At 35.5% G+C, this 24,994-nt stretch overlaps 1 protein-coding gene across 4 annotated transcripts in view; it reads left to right on the top strand.

Annotated features, from left to right (window-relative positions):
* PTPN4 (protein tyrosine phosphatase non-receptor type 4) overlaps nt 1-24,994 on the top strand; it is a 103,112-nt gene that overhangs the window by 73,891 nt on the left and 4,227 nt on the right. For 2 of the 4 annotated variants that reach the window (XM_018911382.3, XM_050977100.1), the window contains 12 exons: nt 4,518-4,652; nt 5,884-6,042; nt 9,865-10,024; nt 12,870-12,953; nt 13,039-13,095; nt 14,400-14,556; nt 16,052-16,218; nt 17,678-17,768; nt 17,854-17,915; nt 18,677-18,823; nt 21,115-21,243; nt 22,683-22,831. In XM_018911382.3, the coding sequence (XP_018766927.1) occupies nt 4,518-4,652; nt 5,884-6,042; nt 9,865-10,024; nt 12,870-12,953; nt 13,039-13,095; nt 14,400-14,556; nt 16,052-16,218; nt 17,678-17,768; nt 17,854-17,915; nt 18,677-18,823; nt 21,115-21,243; nt 22,683-22,831 (1,497 nt within the window). Of the gene's footprint in view, nt 1-4,517; nt 4,653-5,883; nt 6,043-9,864; nt 10,025-12,869; nt 12,954-13,038; nt 13,096-14,399; nt 14,557-16,051; nt 16,219-17,677; nt 17,769-17,853; nt 17,916-18,676; nt 18,824-20,375; nt 20,519-21,114; nt 21,244-22,682; nt 22,832-24,994 lie in introns of those variants that run through there. The other 2 variants (XR_003946267.2, XM_050977101.1) reach the window with 2 other exon arrangements.

Raw genomic sequence — 24,994 nt, 5'->3', positions numbered from 1 at the left:
GGTTGGAAAATGTTGATTGCCACAAGTAATGACTAGCTGCTCTGGCCTTTACACACTGAGTGAAACGTGGGTGCAGAGCACAAGACAGGGAAATAAAATTTTTTAACAGCCATTTAAATAAAACAAGCAATTTTAATCTACAGGAAGCAGGCTTAGCTGTTTGTTCTCAGGATTTTACTTTAAAATTGGCTGAAGGATTATTTTTTTCTGAATTGTAGAAACCTTTACATTTAACCTTTAAACTGTGAAGGATATATTCTCATACATTATGTAGGTGCTGTTTTCTTAATCTTCATGCAGCACTAAGTTCAGCATTCAGAAGACTGTTGCTGCAGTTGTTTAGGGTTTTTGTGGGTGTTTTGGTTTTTTGTTTGGTTTTGGGTTTTTTGGGGGGTGTTTTATAATTTTTATTAACAGCTGTTCTCTTGGCCTCATTTATTGCAGGATATTATTCACAATCCCTGAAACCCCATAAGAATTCCCAAAACTTAATAAAAGTAGATAATAAGAGTAAAAAAGGTTCAACCAAGTAATGAATTGAGAGAATTCTTAAAGGACTCTGCTTTCTCTTAGAGTCCTTGCAAAATATTCTAGGGCTGCTCAGTTCTGGTGTGCACAGGGGGCTGAGAGCAGGGGGCTTGAGTGAGAGGTTGTCTGTCATTTGTATCTGCAAACTCCCTATCATAAATTGGAGTCTCTATTTCCAAAAACTCAATCTTGCTTCAATTATGCACTTATTCAGGTCTATCAAATCATTTCTCTGGTGCTTTAAATTGCATATGTCATTTGTCTTGTGTACCTTGCAGATTTGTATATAGTTTTACTCTCTTGGTCTGCAGCAATATTTGTCAGATTTGCTGAGAAATGTGTTCCCTGTACTCCTTGTCAAAATACAAAGCAAGGCTGTGGCTTCAGGTTATGTTTCTTTTTGAGACAGAAATTATTTTTTAAATTCCCACTCTATTCCCAAATAACACCTTTGTTCTTTCCCAGCTTCTGCAAGATTTTAGCCCTTCAGCTGTGGATGCCAAACAAATTCTGTATTTGAAGGCTTTTCTGTACTGTAGCTGAGCTAATATAATGTCATGGGGTTTTTTAGTTGCATTATGTGATGTCATCCCTCTACTCAGTTTTGAGTGTTTGGGTTTATTTTTTGTATTTGCTGTAAAATTGCAGCTCATAAGACTTGGGGGCAGGTAAAGTTTTCAGTTTCTGTTGCTACTCAAATAGATGGGACTGCTTCCAACTTTTAGGAGTGTCTCTGCAGGTACACCAAAATTAAATCTGAAAATGGCTTATTCTGTTAACTATCAATGCCCTGTGCTGGGTGCAATAGAAGCATCCAGGCTGAGCAGACAGAGGTGAAATTTAAAATTCAAAAATTTCAAAGTTTTATGCATCTTAGTTCTCCTCTCCCTTCTCCTCAGCTACACTCTGGTGTGAGAAAATTATTTTAATATTGTTAGAAGTCAGAGATAAAGGACAAATTTGTAGGTATATTTCATAACAAATCTTAGATGTTAATTAAAAAAAACCCCTTATTGTTGGATTTAGAAGTGTTGACAGAAGAACTAAAATTGGCACAGCACTAAGAAGTTCAGTTCTGCAGTGTGGTAATTTTTTCTTTGAAATTTCTGCAAAGACAGGAAATTGGGGCAACAAACACAAGTGGGTGGGGACTCTGAGGTTAGAGCTGTTAATAAAATAATTGAGACGAAGCTTTGGTGATAAACACTGCAGCTGTTTATCATGGTGGTAAGGTGATCTTCTGAAAGATCAGACCCTATCCACAATAAAAGGTGAGTGTTTCCTTGACATTGGATGTTTTCATAGGGAAGAAGGTGATGCTTTGCTCATTTTGGAGTTGTGTTCCTTTGTTGTATCGATTGAGGCAGTTTACATAAACATAGTTACAGATTCTGGCATAAGATACAAAGCAATGGGGGTTTTTCAAGCAGTCAAAAATGTAACTATTGGAAAAACTTGGATTTTTTCCCCCACCCTGTATGCTCCTGTGTCTCTGTAATTTATCTAGTTTCACACAGGCAAGGATGGTACACTTAGACTGTTGTTGTGTGTTAAATTAAGAAAAGCCTCAACTTTCCTACATTTCATTTGTTGCTTTTTCACAGAAGGTAAATGAGATTCAGTAATTGCCTTTACATGTCTGTCAGCAAATACTGTATCTGCAGTCCTGTACTTGCCTAATTCAGCACTGGTTATATTACATTCTTCTGCATTTTTTCCCTCAGACTCTTCTTTGGCTAGTAATAGAATCCACCTCTTGGCAGAGCTGGCTCTTGGTGCTCATCTGCTGGCTGCAAACAGATGATTAAGAGTCAGCAGGGTCCAGCTGATCAGAGCCCTGATCAATACAAGAATAATGAAAGGCTAGAATCAGACACGCATCTCAGTTCTGCTGTTTCAGTTTCAGGTTCCTTTACCTGTTCAGAACTGCTTGCATATACATGTTTGTGAAGAAAGATACCAAAGGGGTTTGAGTTGCTCACATTTGAAGCAAATTACAGGAATTGGAATTTTGGTTTAATTGATCTGATACCAAGCTAATTATTTTTCAAATCAAATTAATATTCCTTAAATATAGTGAAGCATGCTAAGAAACTGGATGTGCTTTGATGTGCTTCTCCAAAGGAATTAATTGATATTTCCCTGTTTTCAAATATCAGTGTGCTATCAGATTTTTTTTCCACCAGGTGAAATAACACCTGAAATAGTATTATTTAGAATAGCTCATCTCGCTTAACTTTGTGAAATTTTTCAGCTATTACTCAGTGAGATTTTAGAGCAGTAAAGCAGAATGCAATACATGTTTAGATCTGCTTGGTGGGGTAAAAATCAAAATAAACCCTGCACAAGAACACCACCACTCCATCAGTACAAAACAGTTGTGACATCTTACTTATTTCTGTCTATGAAGCTTATTCAATAGAGTTCACAATTGGTTATTGTTGTAGGGTTTTTTGGTAATGTTAAGGATAATATTATCTGCTCAAGGTGGTGACTTGCATTGAGTTTTAAGTTCTGTGAGAGGCAAAAATATATTTGTTAGCAAGTTTCCCGTTTTCAGAGGATGTAGTTTGTGTGCAGGTAGTTCCTTATTTTCTTAAAGTTCCTTCTTTCTGGAGTTGCTCTTTCAGTAAACCAGTAACAATGACAAAGATAAAGAACAGTTATCATGTGTCACAAGGACAGTGAAAGCAGAAATTATTTTTTGATATCTTTGTATGGAGCTGCTCATACAATAATATGTTGTCACCTCGTTGGGCAAAGCTGGAGAATTTAGTGATAGAATATGAAGGCAAATGGAAATGAAATTATTATGTCACAAAAGATTGAAGTATCACTGGAACTAGAGAGGGTTGATAATGACAGATGAGAAATCTGAACTATGTAGCACCGTGAAAGCAGTAAAAGTAAAAACCTAGTAGCACAAAATGTACCGGGCATGTATGGACTGTTTAAAAGTATTTTTGTTGTTAGCTGAAAAATTGTCAGTTGAAAACAGCAAACTGCAAAAGTCTGGGTGTGTTTTTAGTTGCAGGATTGCTGAACCATCCAATGCAATGCTAAGAAAAAAGCAACCACAGATGATTCATTTGCTGCTTTCCAATATAAAAGGGAAATGTATTTTATGAGAGGTTACAATATGGTTTCATTTTTGCTTAAGAAAGAGGTAAAAGAAACGGCAAGAGATTGTAGGCATCGTGGAATGACCAGAGAATGGGAAGAAGAAGTTTTGTTAATGTCAAAAGAAGGCAACAAGTAGAAAACAGAATTCCTTTTGTATAAAAGTATTGCTGAAAATGAACTTTGGAATGAACCTGAAGAACATTACTGGCACAAAACCAGATGAAATTCTGTTACCCAAAAAGAAGTTTAAATAGTTAAATAATATTATTGCATCTGCCTGACAAGTGACAACGCACATTCTGGGAGAAAGCATGTGGTCTTGATGGAAATCCCTGATGTCTAAACAAAACTTTGTAACTCTCTTCCCATGTTGTTGATTACCTCACTTTCAGTTCTTCAAAGTCTTTGGGAGTATTTTGGCCTGATGTTTCTGCTGCTTTATTTTTACAGAGGTGGCTAAACAGTTGTGTTACTTAGAGGAGATTTTTTCACTTGTTCATGTATTTGGTTTTGTTCTACATTTATTAAGTTCAGATCTCTCAATGATTATGCTGTTTGAGTCAGATTGTCTTTGAGGCATTAAAAGTCTAGTGAGTTCAGATTCTGTCTTGCCTGTCTCCCTCACAGCCATCAGTAGTTTATTTATATTTCAATGGCATTTTTTTCAAAGGACATTAAATGAAGTACAGTAGAGAGAGAAAATACAGAACTGCCCGTGTAAATACAGCTTTGCATTATTATGTTTCCTGTCTTACATATCATTTGGTTTCCTGTGATAGAACATCAGTTTCATTGCGGTGAGTTTTATATAATTTTGTTCGTACATCATACAATTTTTGGTTAGTCATTTGACTTTCTTCTTCTAGATCCCCCAGTAAACCCCTGGCCCGGAAAGTAATGAGTGGGATGGATTGGGAAGTAGTGAGTAGGAACTCACTGTCTGATGATAGGTTGGAAACACAGAGCCTCCCGTCACGGTCTCCACCTGGAACCCCAAATCAGTGAGTAGCATCAAATCTTCTGTCCCTACAAGTGCCTCTCCAGCCCTAACATGAGTGACCTACTTGTGTTAATAAAGGGATTCATGAGTTATGTAGACAAATAGCTTCAAAAAATGTGTGCTGAATGATTCTTTATAACACTTAGCTTCAGATTCAAAAAAAGATTTTTTAGGTGTGAGATTTAGGTGCTTCTCACTTGACCTATAAAAAGTGTAGGATGTATAACACTACCCGAAATTTGAGAGTTTGAGTTTTCTCAAGCACAGTTAAAACTAAGTTATTAATTTGGTTTAAAAAAGACCCTGATGATAAAATCTATGTGAAATTTTAATATATAATTTATTTCATTTAATACCACTTTTTTGAGCATTGGGGAAAATTACTTTATTGGAAATCCTTGCAGGTTTATTCTTCTCAATTTTTCTGCCTTTCCTTTCAATGTTCACTCTTCATGTGATAGAGCCTTCTGTTTTAAGTTAGTGAAAAAACATTCCTGATTTCTTTTGGAGGGTGACCAATTTTCTAAGTGTGCTGAAACTTGCTTAAGAATCAGCATTATTCAATTTTGTATGACATATACGACAAGATTTTAAGATTCCACAGCATAATATTCACAAGATCAGTGTTGTAAATACCTGTAGCATTTAAAAATCACTGAGAAATTGTGTAAAAATGATGCTTAAAGCATAACAAACTTAATCATGCATGTTTAAAAGAATTTTAATGTTTTCATGCTAGTTTTCAAATGGGAAAATACTGGATTCCAGAAATTATAAGACTCTCAGTGCAAAACTTATGATTCTTCTAGGGGAAGATGCAGGGCATAAATTGTTCATCTTAATAAATTCAGGTTAAGTTCTGTCATAAACAGAGTCAGGATTTGTCTTCTTCGGAATCAATTTTTCTTCTTGTTGACTGGGCTGTCAGCTTGTTCATTGGAGCATAATGGTTTCAGGCTTCTTTAATTAAAAGTAAATATTTTTTAAAATAGCCCTTAGTGTTTATTAAAACAATTTTTGATCTCTTAAAAAAATGAAATACATGTTGATCTGACAATGTAATTGTTTCAGTGATTTTTGAAATTTTAATAAAAATACATGTATGAACATGTGCTTGCACTGAGAGGAAATAATTTTTTTAGCATCCAATTTTAGTGGGTGGTATCAGAAATGTAGATTAACAATAATATTGTTCTTATTGTCACATTGCACTGCTCTGCTTTCCCTCTTAGTCGCAACTCGGCCTTCACTCAAGAAGGCGCCCGGTTACGGCCCTCGTCAGTCGGACATTTAGTGGATCATGTGGTTCACACCTCCCCCAGTGAAGTATTTGTAAATCACAGATCTCCATCCTCCACCCAGGCCAACAGCATCATCCTGGAATCATCCCCGTAAGTTCTGCTCTTACCACGCCACTGTGGCGTGCAGGGCTGCTGGAGAGAAGTCAGAGATCTTGGCCTTGAAGAATTTATTGTTGAATGTGGGTCAGGGAGAGCCAGGCAATCTAATAAAATGTGGTTGTTATTTAGGGGCATTAGTGTAGATCTTACTGTGAGAAAGAGCTAGATGATACAGAACTGAAGACCTGTGTCTGACATATTCCAGGTTCAGGATTACAATACCATCCCCACCAACCCAAGCTGTGGGTTTGCTTTAATGTGACCATCAGTGTCTGAATGTGGAACCAAAGGCTGGGTTTTTGATAGAATTGAAGAAAAGTTTTAATTCCCACAAGTTTGGAAATGTTATCAAATAGCCCATGACGCTTTTTACTATAGCTACAATAGTTACAAATTGACCCTCAGCTAGTTACTTAACTTTCAGGGTTATGTAGTATTAATTTGACCTAGTCGTGTAAATTATCCTTTTTTTGGTGGACTTTTTAACATACTCACATGCCAAAAGTCTCTCAGAACTGAAACAGTTGTGAATCTTTTCTCATATTAGAGTTTTGTTGTCCAAAGGCCAAACAGGGTCAGGTTCCTTCTGTTCTAAGACTTCCAACTGAAGTCAGTTATGAGAAACCCTTAGTGAATGACACAATGATACAGTGAAGAAAGCACAATTATAAATACTATCCTTTATTCTTATGCCTTTACTTGAAGTTTTACAAGATTTTCCTGAGTGATCTGAGGATTTGTTTATTTAGTACTTGATTTCTTGAGTAAATCACCATAGAAATGAGTCTTAGAAAGAGAGGAAGTGGTTTTGTACAACTATGGCTGTTTTTTCATGTTTTTGCACTTTTTATGCCCAAGCAAAAAAAGTATTGCTCTTCCATCGCTAAGTGTTAGGGGTTCCATTTTTGGGTTTTTTTTCCCTCTTGTTAGAAGCTTAAAACTAAAATTTAATATTCTGGTATAGATCTCTAGTATAAGATACTTTTAAGAATGAGGACGTTGACTTTCAAAATTAGGTGAATCCCATTAAGGTCTTTTGAAGGTTTAAGCTGATGTTATTGATTCAAGATTTGCCATTTATGAAGGAAAATAGTTTACATCAAGTTCATAGTAGCTATATAATTTTAAACTATACTGTTCTACAGTCCAAAAAGCTATTTCTTAATCAATTTGACCTTTCTGGCTGAAAAGATTTGGGTAGTCCATGTGCTATTTTGTCAGAAACTCTTATTTATTGATCAAATTTATATGTGTAAAAAAGAGGGGCTAACCTGACTGGCAGTAGGTTTGGTGATCTTTTTAAGTTTGGAATCAACATAGCAAAAGAAATTAACAGTTTCCATGCAGTTCAGAAGGATATTATGTCTTAGCTAATATAACCTTTAATTGCACATCTTTTCTCCATTTGCACATCCTATTCAACACTAAATGGAGAGATAGTGCTTGTAGTTCTCCAAGCTAATTATAACCTCAAATTCCAAAAGTACATGGTAAGTGTTTAGTTTAATAAATTTATGGGGGTGTGTATGGAACTTTTGCTAAATATATTAAAAAGATCAGACCGGATATCTGTAACAAAAATACCCAAAGCTTGCCAGTGCCAGGGTTTCTACGTTATTTTATTATTATGTAAATTGCTGAATTCAGTAACAGAGAGCTGCTTTGCCTGCAAAATAGGCTGCTTTCATTGCCATTGTCTGAGCATTCATAAGGAAATTCAAAGCTGACTGGGCAAATATAAAGCACTGAAGTTTATGCCCGAGGCTTGATTGTTAGTTCTCACAATTCATTATGCTAATATATTACAGAACTTACAGCGCTGCTTGTAAAATGCTCATTTAAGTAACTTTTCAAATCTTTTCTTTAAGTTTGTGTGTTAGGTAGGAATTTACTTGTGTTTGTTGTCATGTATGTACAGACATCTAGTCAAACATCAGATCCATCTTCTGCTTTTATCAGGATAACTTCTTTTGTGTTTCTATTCATGTTTTCTGTTCCTTTTTTTCTTTGGTTTGAAACTCTCAGGAGTAATTGTTTTCAGGAAAATACATAACTTAAAAGACTGAGTAGTCTGTGCTGGCCAGACTTGAATGAATGAATGCATAGGCAGCTAAAAATCTCTGGGTGACCTTTTTAAGTCGATGTATAATAGTTTATTGCTGCCTTGAAGATTTGTTTTGCAAATGTTGACAATCATCCTATTTTTCTCTCCACGAAAATGAGTTTAGAAAAGCTGCTTATCTTGAAAAATGAAATGTGCTCTTTTTTCTGTTACTTGCACTGAAAAGTGTTAAGAAATACTATTTTTCTTCCCAACTGTGTTTTGAACATAAGGTTCTTCCGACATCAGACTGAATAATTAGTGCTTTTTTTTTGCTTGTAACACTCCATGAAAAAAATATTTTCTGAAAGTTGAAATAAAGCAGAAAAATAGAGAAAAATATTGTTGGGATCTTTTAGAATGTGCTGTTTTCTTTCATACACTGACAAAAATGTTACCAGTTTTGTTTGCTAAGAATATTGACTAATTTCTTTTAAACTGAAGCAGAAAATGTTTGGCATTTCAAAGTGAAGTGTTCTATTTCCCAGTTTTCATGCTTTTTGAAAAAGGTTAATCTCTTTTTTTTTTTTTTTTTTTTTTTTTAAATCAGTATACTCCATTTTACCGAGATTCTTATTTTTGAACATGTATTTGGGATCTGCCTTTCTTGAATTGCATAGAGACAAATTTTACAGTATGGAGTTTGATGTGTGCCTTAGGTTTTCAGATTTGCAGCAACTTGAAACCTTGTGCAGTCATACTGGGAGTCTTGCCCTGCTAACAGTTCACTGAGGCAAGACTACTAAATATAGTAGAGCTGCTCATGTGTGTTTTGGGGGGAGTTATGTGATGAGTTACCACTACAGCTTGCTGGTAATGAAAGGAGCAGTGTCTTCCTTTTGCCTCTAGGAGTGTCCTTCCCTTTCTGCATGGTAGCCAGCCCTGAGATAAACCAGAGGACCCAGACTTGTCCAAAAAGTGGTTTTGGTTGCTTGGTGTAAGCTGCCTTAGCCAAAAGAGGAGGACCAGTTCTTCAAGGAAGCAGGCAGGGATGTGGGTGAAAGAACAGACACCTCTGTTTTTGGTGGTAGCATTCTCTTTAGATTTAGCTATAACCTGTAAGTTCATTCTTGATGGTTTATGGATCTGCTATCAGTGGGCTGTTGTCTGAAATCGTTAAATGACTTACTAGTACTTTTTAATGGGGTGCTTATGGAGGATGACATATCCTGCTGGTATTTAGAAACTGGCATTCAAACCAAGTTACTGGGAACTGTGAGCTCACTGCCCTTTTGAGCCTTTCCAAATGTTCTTCTTAATTCTTAAATATAAATCCATATAATTAAAGATGAATCATATATTTATGTAATACAAATTACACAGTTAAGCTTTTATTCCAAGAGGACTAACAAAAGGAAATTCACCATATTATACAAAAACACAGAGAAAATTTTATTAATCTACAAAGGAGTGCTTGCAGATCAGAAGTAATGGATTAAGCATGCTAAAACCATTTTTAAGAAGGTCATAGGTAAAAGATGAACTTGCTGGTTCTGTGCACAGTTACTTGTCAAGAAAAATGCTGCAACAGGTGCAGACATAAGCTGCCAATATATTCTACTGCACTACATTTTTGAGGTTCTAAAAATACATACAGATAACCATCTCTCAAACTCTTGAGTTTCTTCTAACGTTTTCAGTTTATTTGCAACCCTGAAAGAACTGCAATATCTCATGATTGTTCCACTTCATATTTCTATTTTGGTATTTAGATCTCAAGAGACTCCTTTAGATGGGCAGCCTCCAGCATTACCACCCAAACAATTTAAAAAGAACAGTTGGAACCAAATTCATCATTCACACTCACAGCAAGAACTGGATAACCATATTAATGAAACGTTTGATGTTCCTGCATCACCTGAAAAATCCACCGTAAGTTTTTTAATCCAGTTGAACCATTCTGCTTTTTATCAGAATGATGGTCCTATTTTACATGAGCTTGGTTCTGAAGCATTTCAGAGCTGCTGGAGTAGTGCTTTGTCAGTTGACAACAAATCACTACATTGGGATGGTTATGCAAACCTTTTGAGCATTAGCTTTTCAGAATGTGCAGAAATTTCTGCCTAACCTCTTCTTTGAGAAGTCATTTGCCATCAATTTTAAAGAAGACATTGCAGGTGTTTAATCTAGCTTTAGCTAAAAAGCTAAACCTGAAAATGCCTACCAGCTTCTAAAGTAGTTTTATCAGGAGAAGCTTCTTGAGTCTGTGGTTGCATTTCTCATCAGAATTTCCAAGAAAGAGAGTATCAAGAGGCCTGTGATAGCAAATAGAAAAATATGAGCAGAAGTTCTTTTTCCATAATCAAGCATGTGTGAGATGAGTAAGACAGTCAGTTGATTGTCTGACTGAGGAGACATCTCCCTGATCACTTTTGTGATTTTTGTCCTTCCAGAAGTTTTCCAGTGGTTCTAGATTTTATACTGATGTGAACAGTAAATAGGACAAGAAATGTGTTGGACGGTGGGAAAACATCCAGATGTAGCAAATACTGTGTAAACAGTTTTGTCAGCCTCGGGCATTCAAAATTGAGTCACCTCCCCAAAATGATATTTAGAAATGCCTTAGTTTTTTTTTTTTTTTTGCATCCTGAACTACAAACCTATGGTGTTCTGTTCTCTCAGGCCTTACAACAAAGTTAAGATTTCCATAAAGCCCCTGTTTCATTTCTGAGCTGGGGTTTTAATAAAAGACTCAAAAGTGAAAGTTTTAAGGTTTTGAGTGTTTTGGGAATGTTGTAAAATTTTTTGTTATAATTTAATAATGAAACAGAATTTGTAACAGCTTTGTCTTCAGGCAGTGCTTACCTGAGTCACATTAAAGCACTGTTCTGTTTTGAAAGATAACACTACTTTAGTCATCAAGTTTTTCTGCCCCGTATTCAGTTATCTTTACCAAACTGACAAAAATAACTTTCACTTGTTTTTTTAACTCCTTTTAGTTCAGCAAAACCAACACAGCTGTGTGAATGAGATTGTTTTTTCTCTGTGCATTGTCAGTGTGATTGTTTGCTGTGCTCCAGTGGGGCACATTTATGCAGTCTCGCTGAAGGCAGCACACTGTTGTAATTGAACTTCTAATTTGGTCTGCTGATGACTTTTTATTTTGGGGATTGCAGAAGAAGGAACATAGCATGACTGCAAGTTTTGGAATGTTGTTTTGTTTCAAAATTGCTTTTCTGACCAGAATTCAGGTTCCTGCACTGCTAAAGTCTTCTACTGTTCCAGCTCAAATATTTTAGAGAATACCCCTCACCATTTTGACTTCATAAAGCTGTTGAATTTCCTTTGTTTGTTGCATGTATGGAGGGTCTGTGTTGAAAGGTAGTAGGACACATATGGTAATGACAACTTTTTACTCCATCTGCAATCCCTAAATGTCCAGTCTGAGAATGTCAGAAGTACTTGAAAGTACTTGAAAACAGGTGTGGTCAAAATCCCTTCAGTCAAACACATTAAGGACAGCATACAGTCCTCTCTGCACACTTGCATTATAAACTTCTGCTCAAAATAGCATCTTAAAGCAGGAAATCAGCATTTCCTTTCTGTCTGGGGAATGCAGTGGCACAAAAACTGCCAAAAGCTGCAGGTGAGCACTTGGTTGATGTTCATTCTGTCTGATCTCCCACGCCGGTGAGCGTAGGCTGAAGTGACTGGCATATGATCAGGCTTCCTAAGACTCTTCCTTTTCATTAATATCTCTTGTGCCATTACTTTCCCAAATTTTTCACTTTTTCATTCCTATGAATGCATTTGGCAAATTTTGTTTTGTTTTAATCAAGAACAGAAGATACCTGCAGCTGAGTTAACTACTATGAGCCAAGTTGTGCAGACTTCTTTAGCCTAGTGAAACTCCAGGTTCTGAACTTTCTAACATGTAAAAATACTTGCTTTTATAAGTTTGTTGTGTATTTTTCCAAGTATGAGTCTTCTGCTTTGCTGTAACTGGTAACATTGAAAACTTCCTTGAAACACATTTCTTTATTAGTTTGCATTCTCACTATAGAAACTATAGAAACACTAGCTAATGTTCAGTCTGTAAAATAAATATGGATGGGAACCAGCAAAAAGTCACTTCAGTGGCACTAGGTTGGTTTTTTTCATTTAAAGATTAAAAAGGTAGCTAGTATTCCTCAGTTTATTGGCATTTCCTTTAACAGTGTTGTTGTCATCCAAATAAAATCGAGAAAAAAGCAGCTAAAATTTTCAGAGGTGAATCATTGCAGAGCATATGTCACACCTCATACTCCACTAGACTGGAAATGGAGTAAGGGATAGGGAACCAAGATTTCCTTGCTTGCTACTGGCATGTTGCAGTTAATAGAAACAAAAGGACATCTTCAATTATCTTTCTTTTCATTGTATTACTTTCTTATTGCAGCTCTTCACTGTGGTCTTACTTAAAATGAATTTAAGAAATTTCCATTTGCTATGCTGTTTTTATTAGAGTTTTGAAGCCACTTAGTCTTTTCTAATATTCGTTCTTACTTTTAGCTTACTTTGACAGAATAGGCCTTTAAATTAGTTACATCCAAGACTCTTAAACCTGTAATTTTTCCCTTTTATGCAAAACCAAGGTGTTGGTGTTCTCGATTGATATATTTTCAAGTGTCCAGGAACAATTATTTGATAAGAAAATTGCAGAATTATTAAATACAATATCCTCAAAATCTAACTGTGAACAAAATATATACTAATATAATATAACTTTTGTCTTCAGCCCAATGGTGGTGTCCCCCATGACAATCTTGTTATGATCAGAATGAAACCAGATGAAAATGGAAGGTTTGGCTTCAATGTAAAGGTAACAGCAAATCTATTTCTTTTATGTTTATTAAGGTTATTTTCTGACATTTGGGGTTTCTTACTAATTTAATTTGTTTTTAAAGGGTGGATATGATCAGAAGATGCCAGTAATAGTGTCCAGGGTAGCTCCAGGAACACCTGTAAGTTATCAAAAAAGCAGACTTTGTAGCAGTATCTGTGTATCTTGAAGGATGTCCTGAAAATGATAAATTATTTTCTAGCTGCCTGTGAAAATTAGGTTTTGCTATAACATTATCAGAACAAAGCAAATTACATGCAGTGAAAATTTGATGGGGCTGTATAACATATTTTTTAAAGTTCTTCAATCCTCAAAAGTATTTTTTTTCCTGCTGAAACAAAGTTTAATTTCTGAAAATTACAAGGCATTACAGATGCTCAGTATGCACTGGTACTTGAGCTGTGCCATCCTAAAAATACTTTTACTTTATTGCTTTTTTTAGATATAGACATTCAGTAATTTCACATAAATTACATATTGAAAGAGTGTTAAAAATAACTAAAATAGCAAATGTCTTACTTCAGTGACAGATGTAGCTGAGTAAAGCCAACATGTAGATTAAAACCAGACATTATGAATCATTCATCAGGTCTGATTGTGTGTTGTTACTGATATTTAGTGACTATAAGAGTGTCTCCAAACTAGGCACAATATTTGTCAATTTATTGCCAGAAATACTGACCTGGTATTCAGCTGACTGGAGTCAGCTCTGTTGATAGGTGTTGGTTGGAGTGGAGTTAACCATTTATTTGCCTTTTTTTTTTTTTTACTCTTTGAAAGTATTAAAATGTTTGCTGAAATCATTCTTCATGTATCTTGTTAATTATTATCCCTGAAATATTTAATAACCTGAATAGTTTTGGCTTTAAACATTCACTCTGTAGGGAGAAGATAGTTGGTGATGGCTTGTGCTCTTTCTTTTCTGCAATGATGTCTAGACTGTGATTATAATAACAATTTTTATCACCTGATTCCTCTCCCTGGGATTACTAGGAGTTGTACATTGTTTTTTGCCATTACCATTGCAGTATTTGAGACCTGAAGCATTAAAGCCTGTGAAATTGATTTGGACATGGTTTGGCCATGTTTCTCCCCTCCCTGCAAAGATAAAAACATCCTGCTTTTTAATTGCCTCTACAAAGGGTGATTCAAACAGAGGAGCTTTCTGCATTAGTTGAGGGGTAGAGTAACAGCTGCTGAAAGACACGTTACAGTGCCAGTCACCTCCCAGCTGCAAATGGGAATGGCACTGCCTGTGTATTGTGTAACTCTTGGATTTATCATTTGAATACAGAGCAGCAACCATAGCAACAGGGCTGTTAGGATTCGAGAGCCCAAGTATAGTTACTTTAGGTTATTTTAAGGTAAGAAATAGGTAATAGCTTGTGTTACAGATGGTTTTGTTTTTTTCCCTCAACCTTGCAGGCTGATCTGTGTGTCCCTCGTTTGAATGAAGGGGACCAGGTTGTCCTGATTAACGGCAGGGACATAGCAGAGCATACCCATGACCAAGTTGTAATGTTTATTAAAGCTAGCTGTGAGAGACACTCAGGGGAACTTGTGCTCCTAGTTCGACCCAATGGTGAGTGGCTTGTACATCATAATTAAAAATAAAAATCCACACCCTGCTCTCATTTTCTAACCTCTGTTTTGCGTCCTGGCATGGAATGTTTAACCTGTAAGAAATAACACCCTTCCCTGAAAAGGAATTGCAACAACACAGTGTACTGATCCCGTAATCTGAGGAGCTGTGTGTACCTAAGTGTTGCAAAACAATAAAGAAGTCAGATATCAAATATTTCTAACAGACAGCTAATTTAAATTTTGTTCTCACTCTCATTGATAAAAATGTCCAGAAAGCTATATGGATATTGAATATATTTCATAAGGTTATTATTATTCTCTTAAGGAAAATTTAAACTGAACACAAACAAAAAGCCCCTCACCAAATACTCAGTATTTGGGTGACATTGGAAGTCAGTACATACAAAATCCTTCCATATAAATCCTTCCATATGTTTTTAAAACAATCCAAAACCACTGGTAACATTTCTACTTGAGGAGCCTTAGTAGAAGTGCTAAAATGCAATCTAAATAAAAGCTTATGCAGTGTTAACAAAATACACTGTTGGATCACAGCCAGCAGATGGGCACTGGATTTAATTCTGCTGCACTTCTAAACTACAGTGGAGTTGGAGAGGAAAAAGCAGAATGAAAAATACTGATGCTTAATTGGAATAATTGAAATTACTTTTGCAGAGTACCTCATTCACCTCATAAAAAATTTTCCCTTTTTCACTAATTTGCACTCCCCACTTACATGTTCTGTCATTCTGTGTGTAAGTTCTCTTGCACCTTTTGTGTGCTTACTTTCTTTTCAGACAAAATTATGAGCTTTGTTTGCACATTCTCTAAAACAAACTGTCTTTCCCTTTGCATGTTGATTATTTTTGTATTCTGGATAAAAACATGTGAGTTGTAAAAGTGAGGAGTAGCCAGTTTCCTTCTTTGTAGCGATGTAAAATAATTTAAAAACAGGCTTTTGAACAGCATATGTCTGTTATGTGTAGCAGAGGATGCATACAATTTCTGAGCTTAGAGGCAAGGCACACATAGAGCATTGATAGCTTCATAATGCCATGTATTAAATGCAATTTTCTCAGCTGGTCTGCACATCTTTCCCTAATTACTGAAGCCTAAAATGAGTTCTAAGTGAATTGTAAGTAAAATGTAAATGCAGCTATAATGATATCAGAGACATGATGTGAGAATCTGAGATTTGAGAGTTATATCAGACAAGGCAGGGTATAATGCAAGTTTTGATCAAAATTTTAGCTGTCAGTGATGGGCTTTCACTTAAATTACTATTACACCAAAGAAAAAAATAGTTTTTTCATGGGTTATAATGATCAGTAAAGACTCCCTGTCCTTGCTGATGGGGACTAAAATTGATGTGCTAATAAGTGTGGATTTTTCTACAGGAGAAATGTGGTGTTTTTGCTATTTTAAATAAATGACTTACAGCTAACTTTAGTCAAACAGCATCTTCAGAGCATTCATACCTTTTCTTGTTCTAGCTGTCTACGATGTTGTGGAAGAGAAGCTGGAGAGCGAGCCTGATTTTCAGTACATCCCTGAGAAATCTCCACTTGATGGTGTCCATCAAGATGATAATGCTCTGAGGGAGTCCATGATTCAGTTAGCAGAGGGGCTTATCACTGGAACTGTCCTGGCTCAGTTTGATGTGAGTACCAGATAGCCTGGAGCCAGGGGCAAGTTCCACGTCTTTTGGGATAGCAATTATTTTAAACAAAGCAGATTTCAGTTAAATTTCAGTACAGTCAGCATCCTTCAGGAAAACAACTGCCTTACACTCTCAAAAGAAAAACAGCCAAGGGAAAAAAATCAATCCTGTATTGTATGTGCAAATTAAGCATACCTAATCCTGGGTTTTAGTTTTATAAATAGTTTCATTGATTACTTACACTTCTTGTGGTTATCAGGGACATGCTAATAAAATACTTTTATAACGATGAAGGCTGAAGAATGTCTACCAAAATATGTGTTCTGTACTCAGACCTTCATTCCATACCTAAGTTGCTGTAGAAACTGAATGACACTGAGCTGTTGACATTCTATAGGCATTCTTGATGAGGGAAGGGAAAATAGCCAATGGAAAATACTGCCCTAATGTTAAAGGCTAATGTAACTGTGTTCTTTATAAATAGTTAATTTTTATTGACATAATTCAGAGCAGTAGTTCATTTTCTGTGGGACATTAAGCTGCTGATAGCCATGAGCTTTCTTCAGCTCTGACTTGTGCCGTGGTGATACTGCTCTTAAATGCATGAGATCAAGTGGCTTAAAGCAGGAAACAGTAGGTTTGTAAAACACAACAGTGCAAATTCTGTGATTTCCTCACCAAATGGAGACCTAGCATTGTATTTTGCAACATATATCTATAAAATACATTTTATATACTATTCTTTAAGAACTTTGGTAAAATTTCCTTTATATTTAGAAGGAGCAGATTTTTTTTCCTAAGTTATTTAAAATTCTGCTTTAATATAAGTTTTATTCTCCTTAGCAGGTTCAATGTTGTAAAAGTTTTTTAAACAGCTTTTTTGGAATCTGGATCGTTTCACTGATTTTTTTGTAGCACAAGGGTTGTGGCAATGCATGACTAAAGCATGAAAGGGAAGGAACCTCTCAAAGGCAATTTTGTGCAGGAAAAGTGCAAGGTAACCAGGATTTGCTCTACAGTTATTTGAATACAGAAGGACGTCTGGGGAAAAAACCAAAAATGCTGACTGAAAGAAGTGCAGTGTGGGTAGATGCCTATACACAACATAATCTGCTTGCCCCAAATGACCAAGTGGGATGTCAATATCAGTGAATTCATTTACCACTATACAATACTACTTTTTCTCTGGATCAGTGTTCTAGTGGAAGCTTGAAATTTCAATGTTCATTTTCTTTAAACAAATTTTGGCTACATCTTGGTCATTTTCAGTGATTCCAGAGCATAACTAAGTTTATAGTGCTTTATTTTTAAAAGTATATTCATGTTTGTTGAAGCTACTATTGCTCCATAGTTTATGTTCTAAAAGCACATCTTTTTAGAACAAATTCTGTTTAGGCAAATAATATAATAATGAGACTGTTGCATCTATTATGTTCTGACCATCAGCTTTGTCTTTTAGCAATTGTATAGGAAAAAGCCTGGAATGACAATGTCTTGTGCCAGATTACCTCAAAACATTTCCAAAAATAGATACAGAGACATTTCGCCTTGTAAGTATTGCTATGTCTGTATGTGCTCTGAAAGTATTTTACTGCAGTTACTAAATAAGTAACATCTTTCTAAAATTATTTTCAGATGATGCTACACGGGTTATTTTAAAAAGTAATGAAGATTACATCAATGCAAATTATATAAATGTGAGTAGTATTTCTCAGAAGTGCTTCTGACATTAGGTAATTCTACAATTTTTTAATGAAAAATTTTATTTAAAAAATCTTTTTTTTAATAAGTCTTCTTCAGGCTAGAATGGCTACTAAGCCTCTAGTCAGGTGATTTGAAATTTCCTGTAGATATATTTCCTTCCTAATGTTTTGTGGCACATCTTTTCAGAAATGTTCAAGTCTAGCCCTGCATTTTATGTGAAAAACTGCAAACTGAACCCAGCCCTCTCCAGAGCAATTAATTCTTCTTTTCCAATTACTCCTCTGACAGTTCTGTTTAACAACAGCAAAGTTTAATTTGGCATCAATTTCTTTTGCTTCTTCTTTTTTTCATTGTTAGTAACAGAAAAATTACAGCTACTTACTTTGATTAAAAAAACCCCAGGTATTAAATTCTGAGATCTGTGTTTTAAAAGTTAGGGTCAAAAACCCACAGAGCAAGAAATATTTGCACCTGAATTGTTTGCCAACTACTCTGTCATTTCTTTTTTCATCCATTAATCTTCATTATGACAACTACATGACTGTCAGTTCATATGTAAACTGTATTTGAATCTTTGTAGTAATTTTGCATGTGAAACCCGTAAGGAATTTTTATCTGTGCCAATTCATATTTGCTAGCCATTAAGAAATAGAATTAATGTCATGGATGCTTTTTAAAATATTAGTTACTAAACTGTAAATGCCTGACTTTCATTTGCTGTAGGAATTAAAATAATGACTTTGTCTTCTTTTAGATGGAAATCCCTTCTTCCACAATAATAAACCAGTACATTGCTTGCCAAGGTCCATTACCGAACACTTGTCCTGATTTTTGGCAGATGACTTGGGAGCAAGGCTCTTCCATGGTTGTGATGTTAACAACTCAAGTAGAACGGGGCAGAGTAAGTAAAACATTTCCTTAAATGCCACTTCCATAATCTTCTAAAAAACTGTTAGTGATTAACCTTTAAAGGATTAGAGGAATATATTGTGATGGCCTATAATATGTCAAGGGGATAGTAGGAAGTGGTTTTAAACTAGAAAAGTGTAGGTAGAGTAGATATAAGGAAGACAGTTTTACAATGTGAGTGGTGAAATACTGGCACAAGTTGCCCAGAGGTGGTGAATGTCCATCTCTGGAAACAATGAAGATCATGTTGGATGGAGCTCAGAGCTACTCAATCTAGTTGGAGAGGTCCCTGCTCATTGCAGGGGGCTGGACTGGATGGTCTTTAAAGGCCCATTCCAACCAGAACTGTTCTATCATTCTGTAATTGTTTTTCATAAGAGCAGTACATTATTAGTTCTTTTGCAATGATGAGTCTTCGATTTTAAACCTTCTGGTGTTGTTAATGCAGCCAATAGTTAAACTTTGTTCAGTCTTGAAATGCGCTTAACTCTTCATATATTTCCTCAAATACTTTCAGTCTGCTCTGTTTGATTCCTTATTGTAAAGTAAAAAGCACCTAGAATTTAGTTTCATAGAGCTTTTTTTCTCTAAACTTCAAATAAAGGAACTCCAGGAAGTTCCATCAGTTTTCACAGAGTACTTCCTTGATATGTAGTGAGATTACTTTTTAAGTCAGCCTAATACAGCTTTGTAGGGTTATAGCACATGCCTAGATGGATGTCTTATCAAGGATTTCCTTAAAACTTGAACTCTAAAATTTCCCATAAAATGTTATTCTGTTATAAAGATTTGTTTAATTGTGTGAAATAATCATTGCCCTTTAATTTGTTTATAAAATGTGTTAAAATAGAATACTAGTAATAGAGTAATTAAGAGTTAAAATTAGTAAAGATAATTGTGTATGGTGCTATAAAAGGCCTCAGGTGTATTTTGTGGCTTGTTTGGTTTTGGTTTAAGCTGTAGTTTCTCCTCAATAGCTTTGGATTTCATGCTGTTCTATCATTTGGAGATAGGCAAAACGATCAAGTGTGGTCATACACACAGTGTAATTCCAGAGTTACTTGGTTTAGTCTGGAATATGCACAGTAGCACTGGCTGTTTAAGTGTGTGAACAGAAATGACAGTCTACAATAATAGTGGAGTGGAATTCCTCCATATCAGGATTTCTTCTGAAGATGGATTTATAGTGCCTTGTGGCTGTTCTGACCAACTTGGACTGTAGTTCTGCTCCCTGTATATATTCTGACTTTTTAACAAGCATATACTTGCTGTGAGGTCAGGACTCTAAATAGAATTAAAATAATTGAAGGGAAGTTGCAGTGGTTTTAAACCATTTTTCAGTGACTCAGTGTTTGCATGATGCTGCCTCCTCCCAAATAAACATGATTAGAGGCAATTTCAGTACAAGTGCCCTTTTACTTTGAGTTTTCTTTGCAGATCTGCTAAGAACAGACTTGCAACAGCAGTTCTCTGAGGTTCCCCCACCCCTTCAATAATGATATTTGTGGAGTTCTTTGGAGAGCTGCTTAATAATGAAATAAAAGGCCTTATCTGTCTTATACCCATAGGCAGACTCCCTGCTCTAAAGCTGATCATGAGGCTTCTGACATCACTATCCCACTGCATGCCGGGATGTCTCAGTGGAGCAGGAAGTCTGCAAATCTGGCTGCTCTTAAAGATTCGCCAGGTGGGTTGGAAATGCAAAAGTACACTTGAGCTGAAATGACCTCTGTAATTAGGCATTCAAACCATATTTCAGAAAATCATAGTGTTTGAAGTTTTCATTCACATTTGAGGACTTGATTGGAAGTCCACCATCTTCATCCCCTTGTTTTCTGCATTAGCTTTGCAACTTTTTTGTTGCGTATTTCCCCTTTTTTTTTTGTTTGTTCTTTTCCCATATAAATGTACTTTGAGAAAATCAGATTAGGATTTTGGAGGTCAGAAATATTTATAAAGCAGCATCTTTGTCAGTCAAGTGTTAAGATGGAATATTTATAGATAAAGTCTTAAAAAATTTGTTAATGGAAGATAAAGGCATCCATCTTCAGTTAAACTAACTGCAAGAGCTGGGGCATGTGTCCTCTTGGAAAGAGAAACAGGAAATCTTTATGATAACTTATTTTATAAAGAGTAATTAGGTAACAAAGTCTGTTGGTAAGTAATTAGTGTTTACAAAATGATCAAAATAATCTGTAACAAATAAAGGTATAAAAACTAGAGAAAATGAAAATTATACTCTGAGTTTAAACACAGGCATCTTTAAAAATGTGTTGACCTTAGGTTAAATGCCATCAGTACTGGCCAGAGCCATCAGGAAGCTCATCATATGGGAATTTTCAGATTACCTGCCATTCAGAAGAAGGAAATCCTGCTTATGTCTTTCGAGAAATGACATTGACTAATCTGGAGGTAAAATCTTAATATATTTTCATGTATTAATCTGCAGAATCCTTGGATACTACCCATAACATGCATAGATTTTCTTTTCATCTTGGTGGCATATCCATGTAAATTGAACTGTTTATTTCTAGAACCCTCTGGAAAACTAATTGTCATGTACTTTCCTAGGAGAAATTCTGTCCATAAAATGATAACAAACTTTTCATAAGTGAAAATATCACTGAGATTCATTTTTCATAATCATATACATTGAATCACATGAAGGATGTGTTATTTATCCTAGAAGTTTTTAGTGGTGTCTTTCATAACCAGGCCAAAGAAAAAGAGTAATAAAAGAATTTGAGAAACTTGTTATTCCCTAGATGCTTTCAGAACATGAGACATTAGAGGTGCTTCATCATCACACTGATGATGAAAAATATTTGTAGAGGCTAATTGTTCTTAATAATTCCATCTTGAACAATATGTGCAAGAAGATGGAAGATAAATCCTGCTGAAAGATTAATCTGGCATGGTGACTACATGTAAAGAAGGACCTTTTTGAACATGCATTGCATGATTTTCAGGGCACGTGTAGTTTTCAGAGCCTCCCCAGCCAGCATTTCAATGTCAGAAATGTTTGGAAACGAGTATCTGGAATTTAGTTCACATAGTTGTTTCTAGCTGCTTGAGTTACCAGTTGAGAAGCCAGTTTGATAGAGGTGCCTTTTAGTTAATCTGCAGTTTAAATTCCTGCCCGTGTCCTGTTGAGACAATTGCTTATCTGCTATCAGCCGTGGAATCTCTGTAAATGATTCAGTGCCTAAAGGCTATTTAAAGTGCAGTAGCTCCTCTTCTTTTGAAATTCGACTCTGGTTGCCCGGGCTGTCCCCTCCCCTAACCAGAGGCCGATTGATTATATTTGTGATACCAGAGCAAGGGAGGGGAGGGAGTGGAAAACAAAGTCATTGTGTCTTGTAGGTGTAGGAGGGTTAGATCAAGCCAAAACACTGCTGCTGTTCACACAGGGTCTGAAGGAAAGCTTTTATGTCTGATCTCCCCTCCCTACCCCACTGCTGTCATTTGATCTTGTAAGATGCTATCTTGTTTTGTTAAATTTGGTTTGCTAATAATATGACCACCTTCTTGTGTATCTAGTGTTCAGTTAGATTGCTGGTATCCTTGAACTGCTTTGCTATTATGTGCTCTGTAATTTTTTCCACCTGTTGAAGATATAATAATTTGTGGATTTCCTTTCTTATTTTTAAGCAAAAAAAACAAAAAAAAGAAAAAGTAATTGTAAAATCCAGATGACTGATGGTTAGTGCTAACAAAGCACTGCCTGAAGCCACTTTGATTATGGGTACAAGTTGCTATAAATGTACTATTGATTTTTTTATTATTATTTTGGGTTTTTTTTTTAAATGGGACTTGAATTACCCTTGATTAAATTTCATGTTTCTGATTAGAAAGAGGAAAGCCGCCAGCTAACCCAAATCCAGTACATTGCATGGCCTGATCATGGGGTTCCTGATGATTCCAGCGATTTCCTCGATTTCGTGTGTCTTGTGCGAAAGAAGAGGGCTGGCAGAGAAGAACCTGTTGTTGTTCACTGCAGGTATCATATTTTTTCCAATTTTATTAAATCATCAAAGTGAACTTTTTATCATCAAATAGCTGTTCTGTGCTTTGTTCTTGAAATACATATTTAATAGTATCTGCTTTGGGGATGACAGGAGAACTCAACATTGAAAAAAACCAAATATTTAATGTGGTAATCACATTTCAATAAGCAAGATTTTGAATAGCAACATGTGTTGATCTTTTCAGGCATTTTGCTGGGATGTTTTGTTTTGTTTGCAATTTAAATGCTTGTGGTAACAGTCTACATAATAATTCAGGGAAATGGCAAAAGATACTTGGTAACCATGAGGAAGGAGTTCCTATTTTACAAAGCTCTAGAGTAGATGTGTAAATGATCCATAGTGGAACATGCAGGTGGTTTATTAAAAGATCAGTTAAAAGACATTTTCTCTCAAGCCTGCAGTCTTAGGCTATGTGGTATTTTGATACTTAACATTAAGACGAGACATTTTTCTCAACAATTTACCTTTGTCATGAGTTAACTGTTGTTTTGATCTTTACATGCACATGAAATGTAATTTTTCTTTTCCTTGTGCAATACTTTGTTATAGCATTCTCCATTCCTTCAGTTAATTTCAAGACCTTAATCATTTTAAAATACCTGGTTAGCAAACTAGAATAATACCAGTTGTTTTCAAGTGAACATGTGCTATCACAGTTCTTGGGGAACAGTTCTGTGAATATTTGACCTCTCAATTCTGAATATTCCCCAAAGAGTCAGTGTTCCTGAGTCAGGCATATATCATTCTTTTCAGAGAGAAGCTGTAAAGTGTAAGGGATAAAATAAATTTGAAGATAAAATAAATTTCTTTTTCTTTCACCTCCTTCAATAAACTTTTATTGAAGGAGGTGAAAGAAAAAGAAAAATACACCTTGTGTATCAAAAATTGTATTTCACTGCTCTCAAGTTCTGTTTTATGCAGGTGAATCTTACTAACTAGGGAAACTAGTACCAGAATGCCAGTGTCTTAACTGATACTGCTTCTCAGCTTTCATTATTGATATACTTCTGGTTAATATGGTTGTGAAAAGCTGGTGAAAATGGCAGCCAAATACACCCTATATGATATAAACAGTGCAGAAACACTGGAACAACAACACTGGAGAGTAGGAACAGTTTCATTCATCTCAAGGAGGCACCAGTTCAGCTCCAAACAGATAATTTTGATGTGTTATTGAAGCTTTATGAAAAATTTATGTTTCACAGAAGAAAAGAGATGGATTATCACAGTTGAACATAATTTACTTAATTGGCCCATCTTGGTGTCTTTTGGGAAGTATACCCAAATTCCAGCAGGGAGTCAAGCAGAAGGAGCCCAGGTGTTCCTCCATATGGTGCATGCACTCTATTTTTAACATCTTTTCAGTATAATAGGACAGGGCATTAGTGCAACAAAATTTTTTTTCAATACAAAGCCACCAACTTTAGTTTGAGGAATCCAAGAGCTAATGGAAAATTATTTTATTTTGTACAGTAATAATAATTTAAAAACAAACTGGTCCAAACCCACAGAGATTATAAAGCAACCAAGATCTTAAGGAGCTGGAAAGGTTTTTGTGATGTTGTGTCATGTAGTTATTTTTATCTTTACAAGGTCTTACTAGTTTTGTTGAACAGTTTCTAATTCTTCTACATGAGATAGGAACTACCCATCCTGTCTATGCCTTTCATGATTTTCATGCCCTATCTCAGTGTTCTACTCTGTCAGTCAGTGATTGCCTTTTCTAAGCTGAAGAGTTCTTTCCTACCTTATGTTTGTCATAGGGAAATTACCACATTTTCCATCGTTGTTGCCCTCTGAATCATTTAAAATTTAAAATGAGTCATTAGGTTCATTGACAGTTTCTGTTGGTTTGTGCTTGGATTTGATAAAGCATTCTGTATTTAAGTTCTATACATAAAAATTCTAGAAATATAAATATTACAGAATCATTTTATATAACCAGCACATGTACATCTTGTCTGAAAATGCTTATGACATCACTGAAATAGAGAGTAGCTTTAATGCCATCTTCTGGACAAAGATTTAAATAGTAGTTTAGCCAGACGTGATTTGCAGTAACTCTTTAAAATCAGAACAAATTACTTTCAAAGTTTGAAATGTTGATATTAATCACTTTAGATCCAAATACTTTC

Source organism: Serinus canaria, chromosome 7, assembly GCF_022539315.1.
Source record: "Serinus canaria isolate serCan28SL12 chromosome 7, serCan2020, whole genome shotgun sequence".
In the NCBI taxonomy this organism is placed as follows: Eukaryota; Metazoa; Chordata; class Aves; order Passeriformes; family Fringillidae; genus Serinus; species Serinus canaria.
Note: the sequence above shows the minus strand (reverse complement) of the source record. Positions and strands in the feature narration are given on the sequence as shown.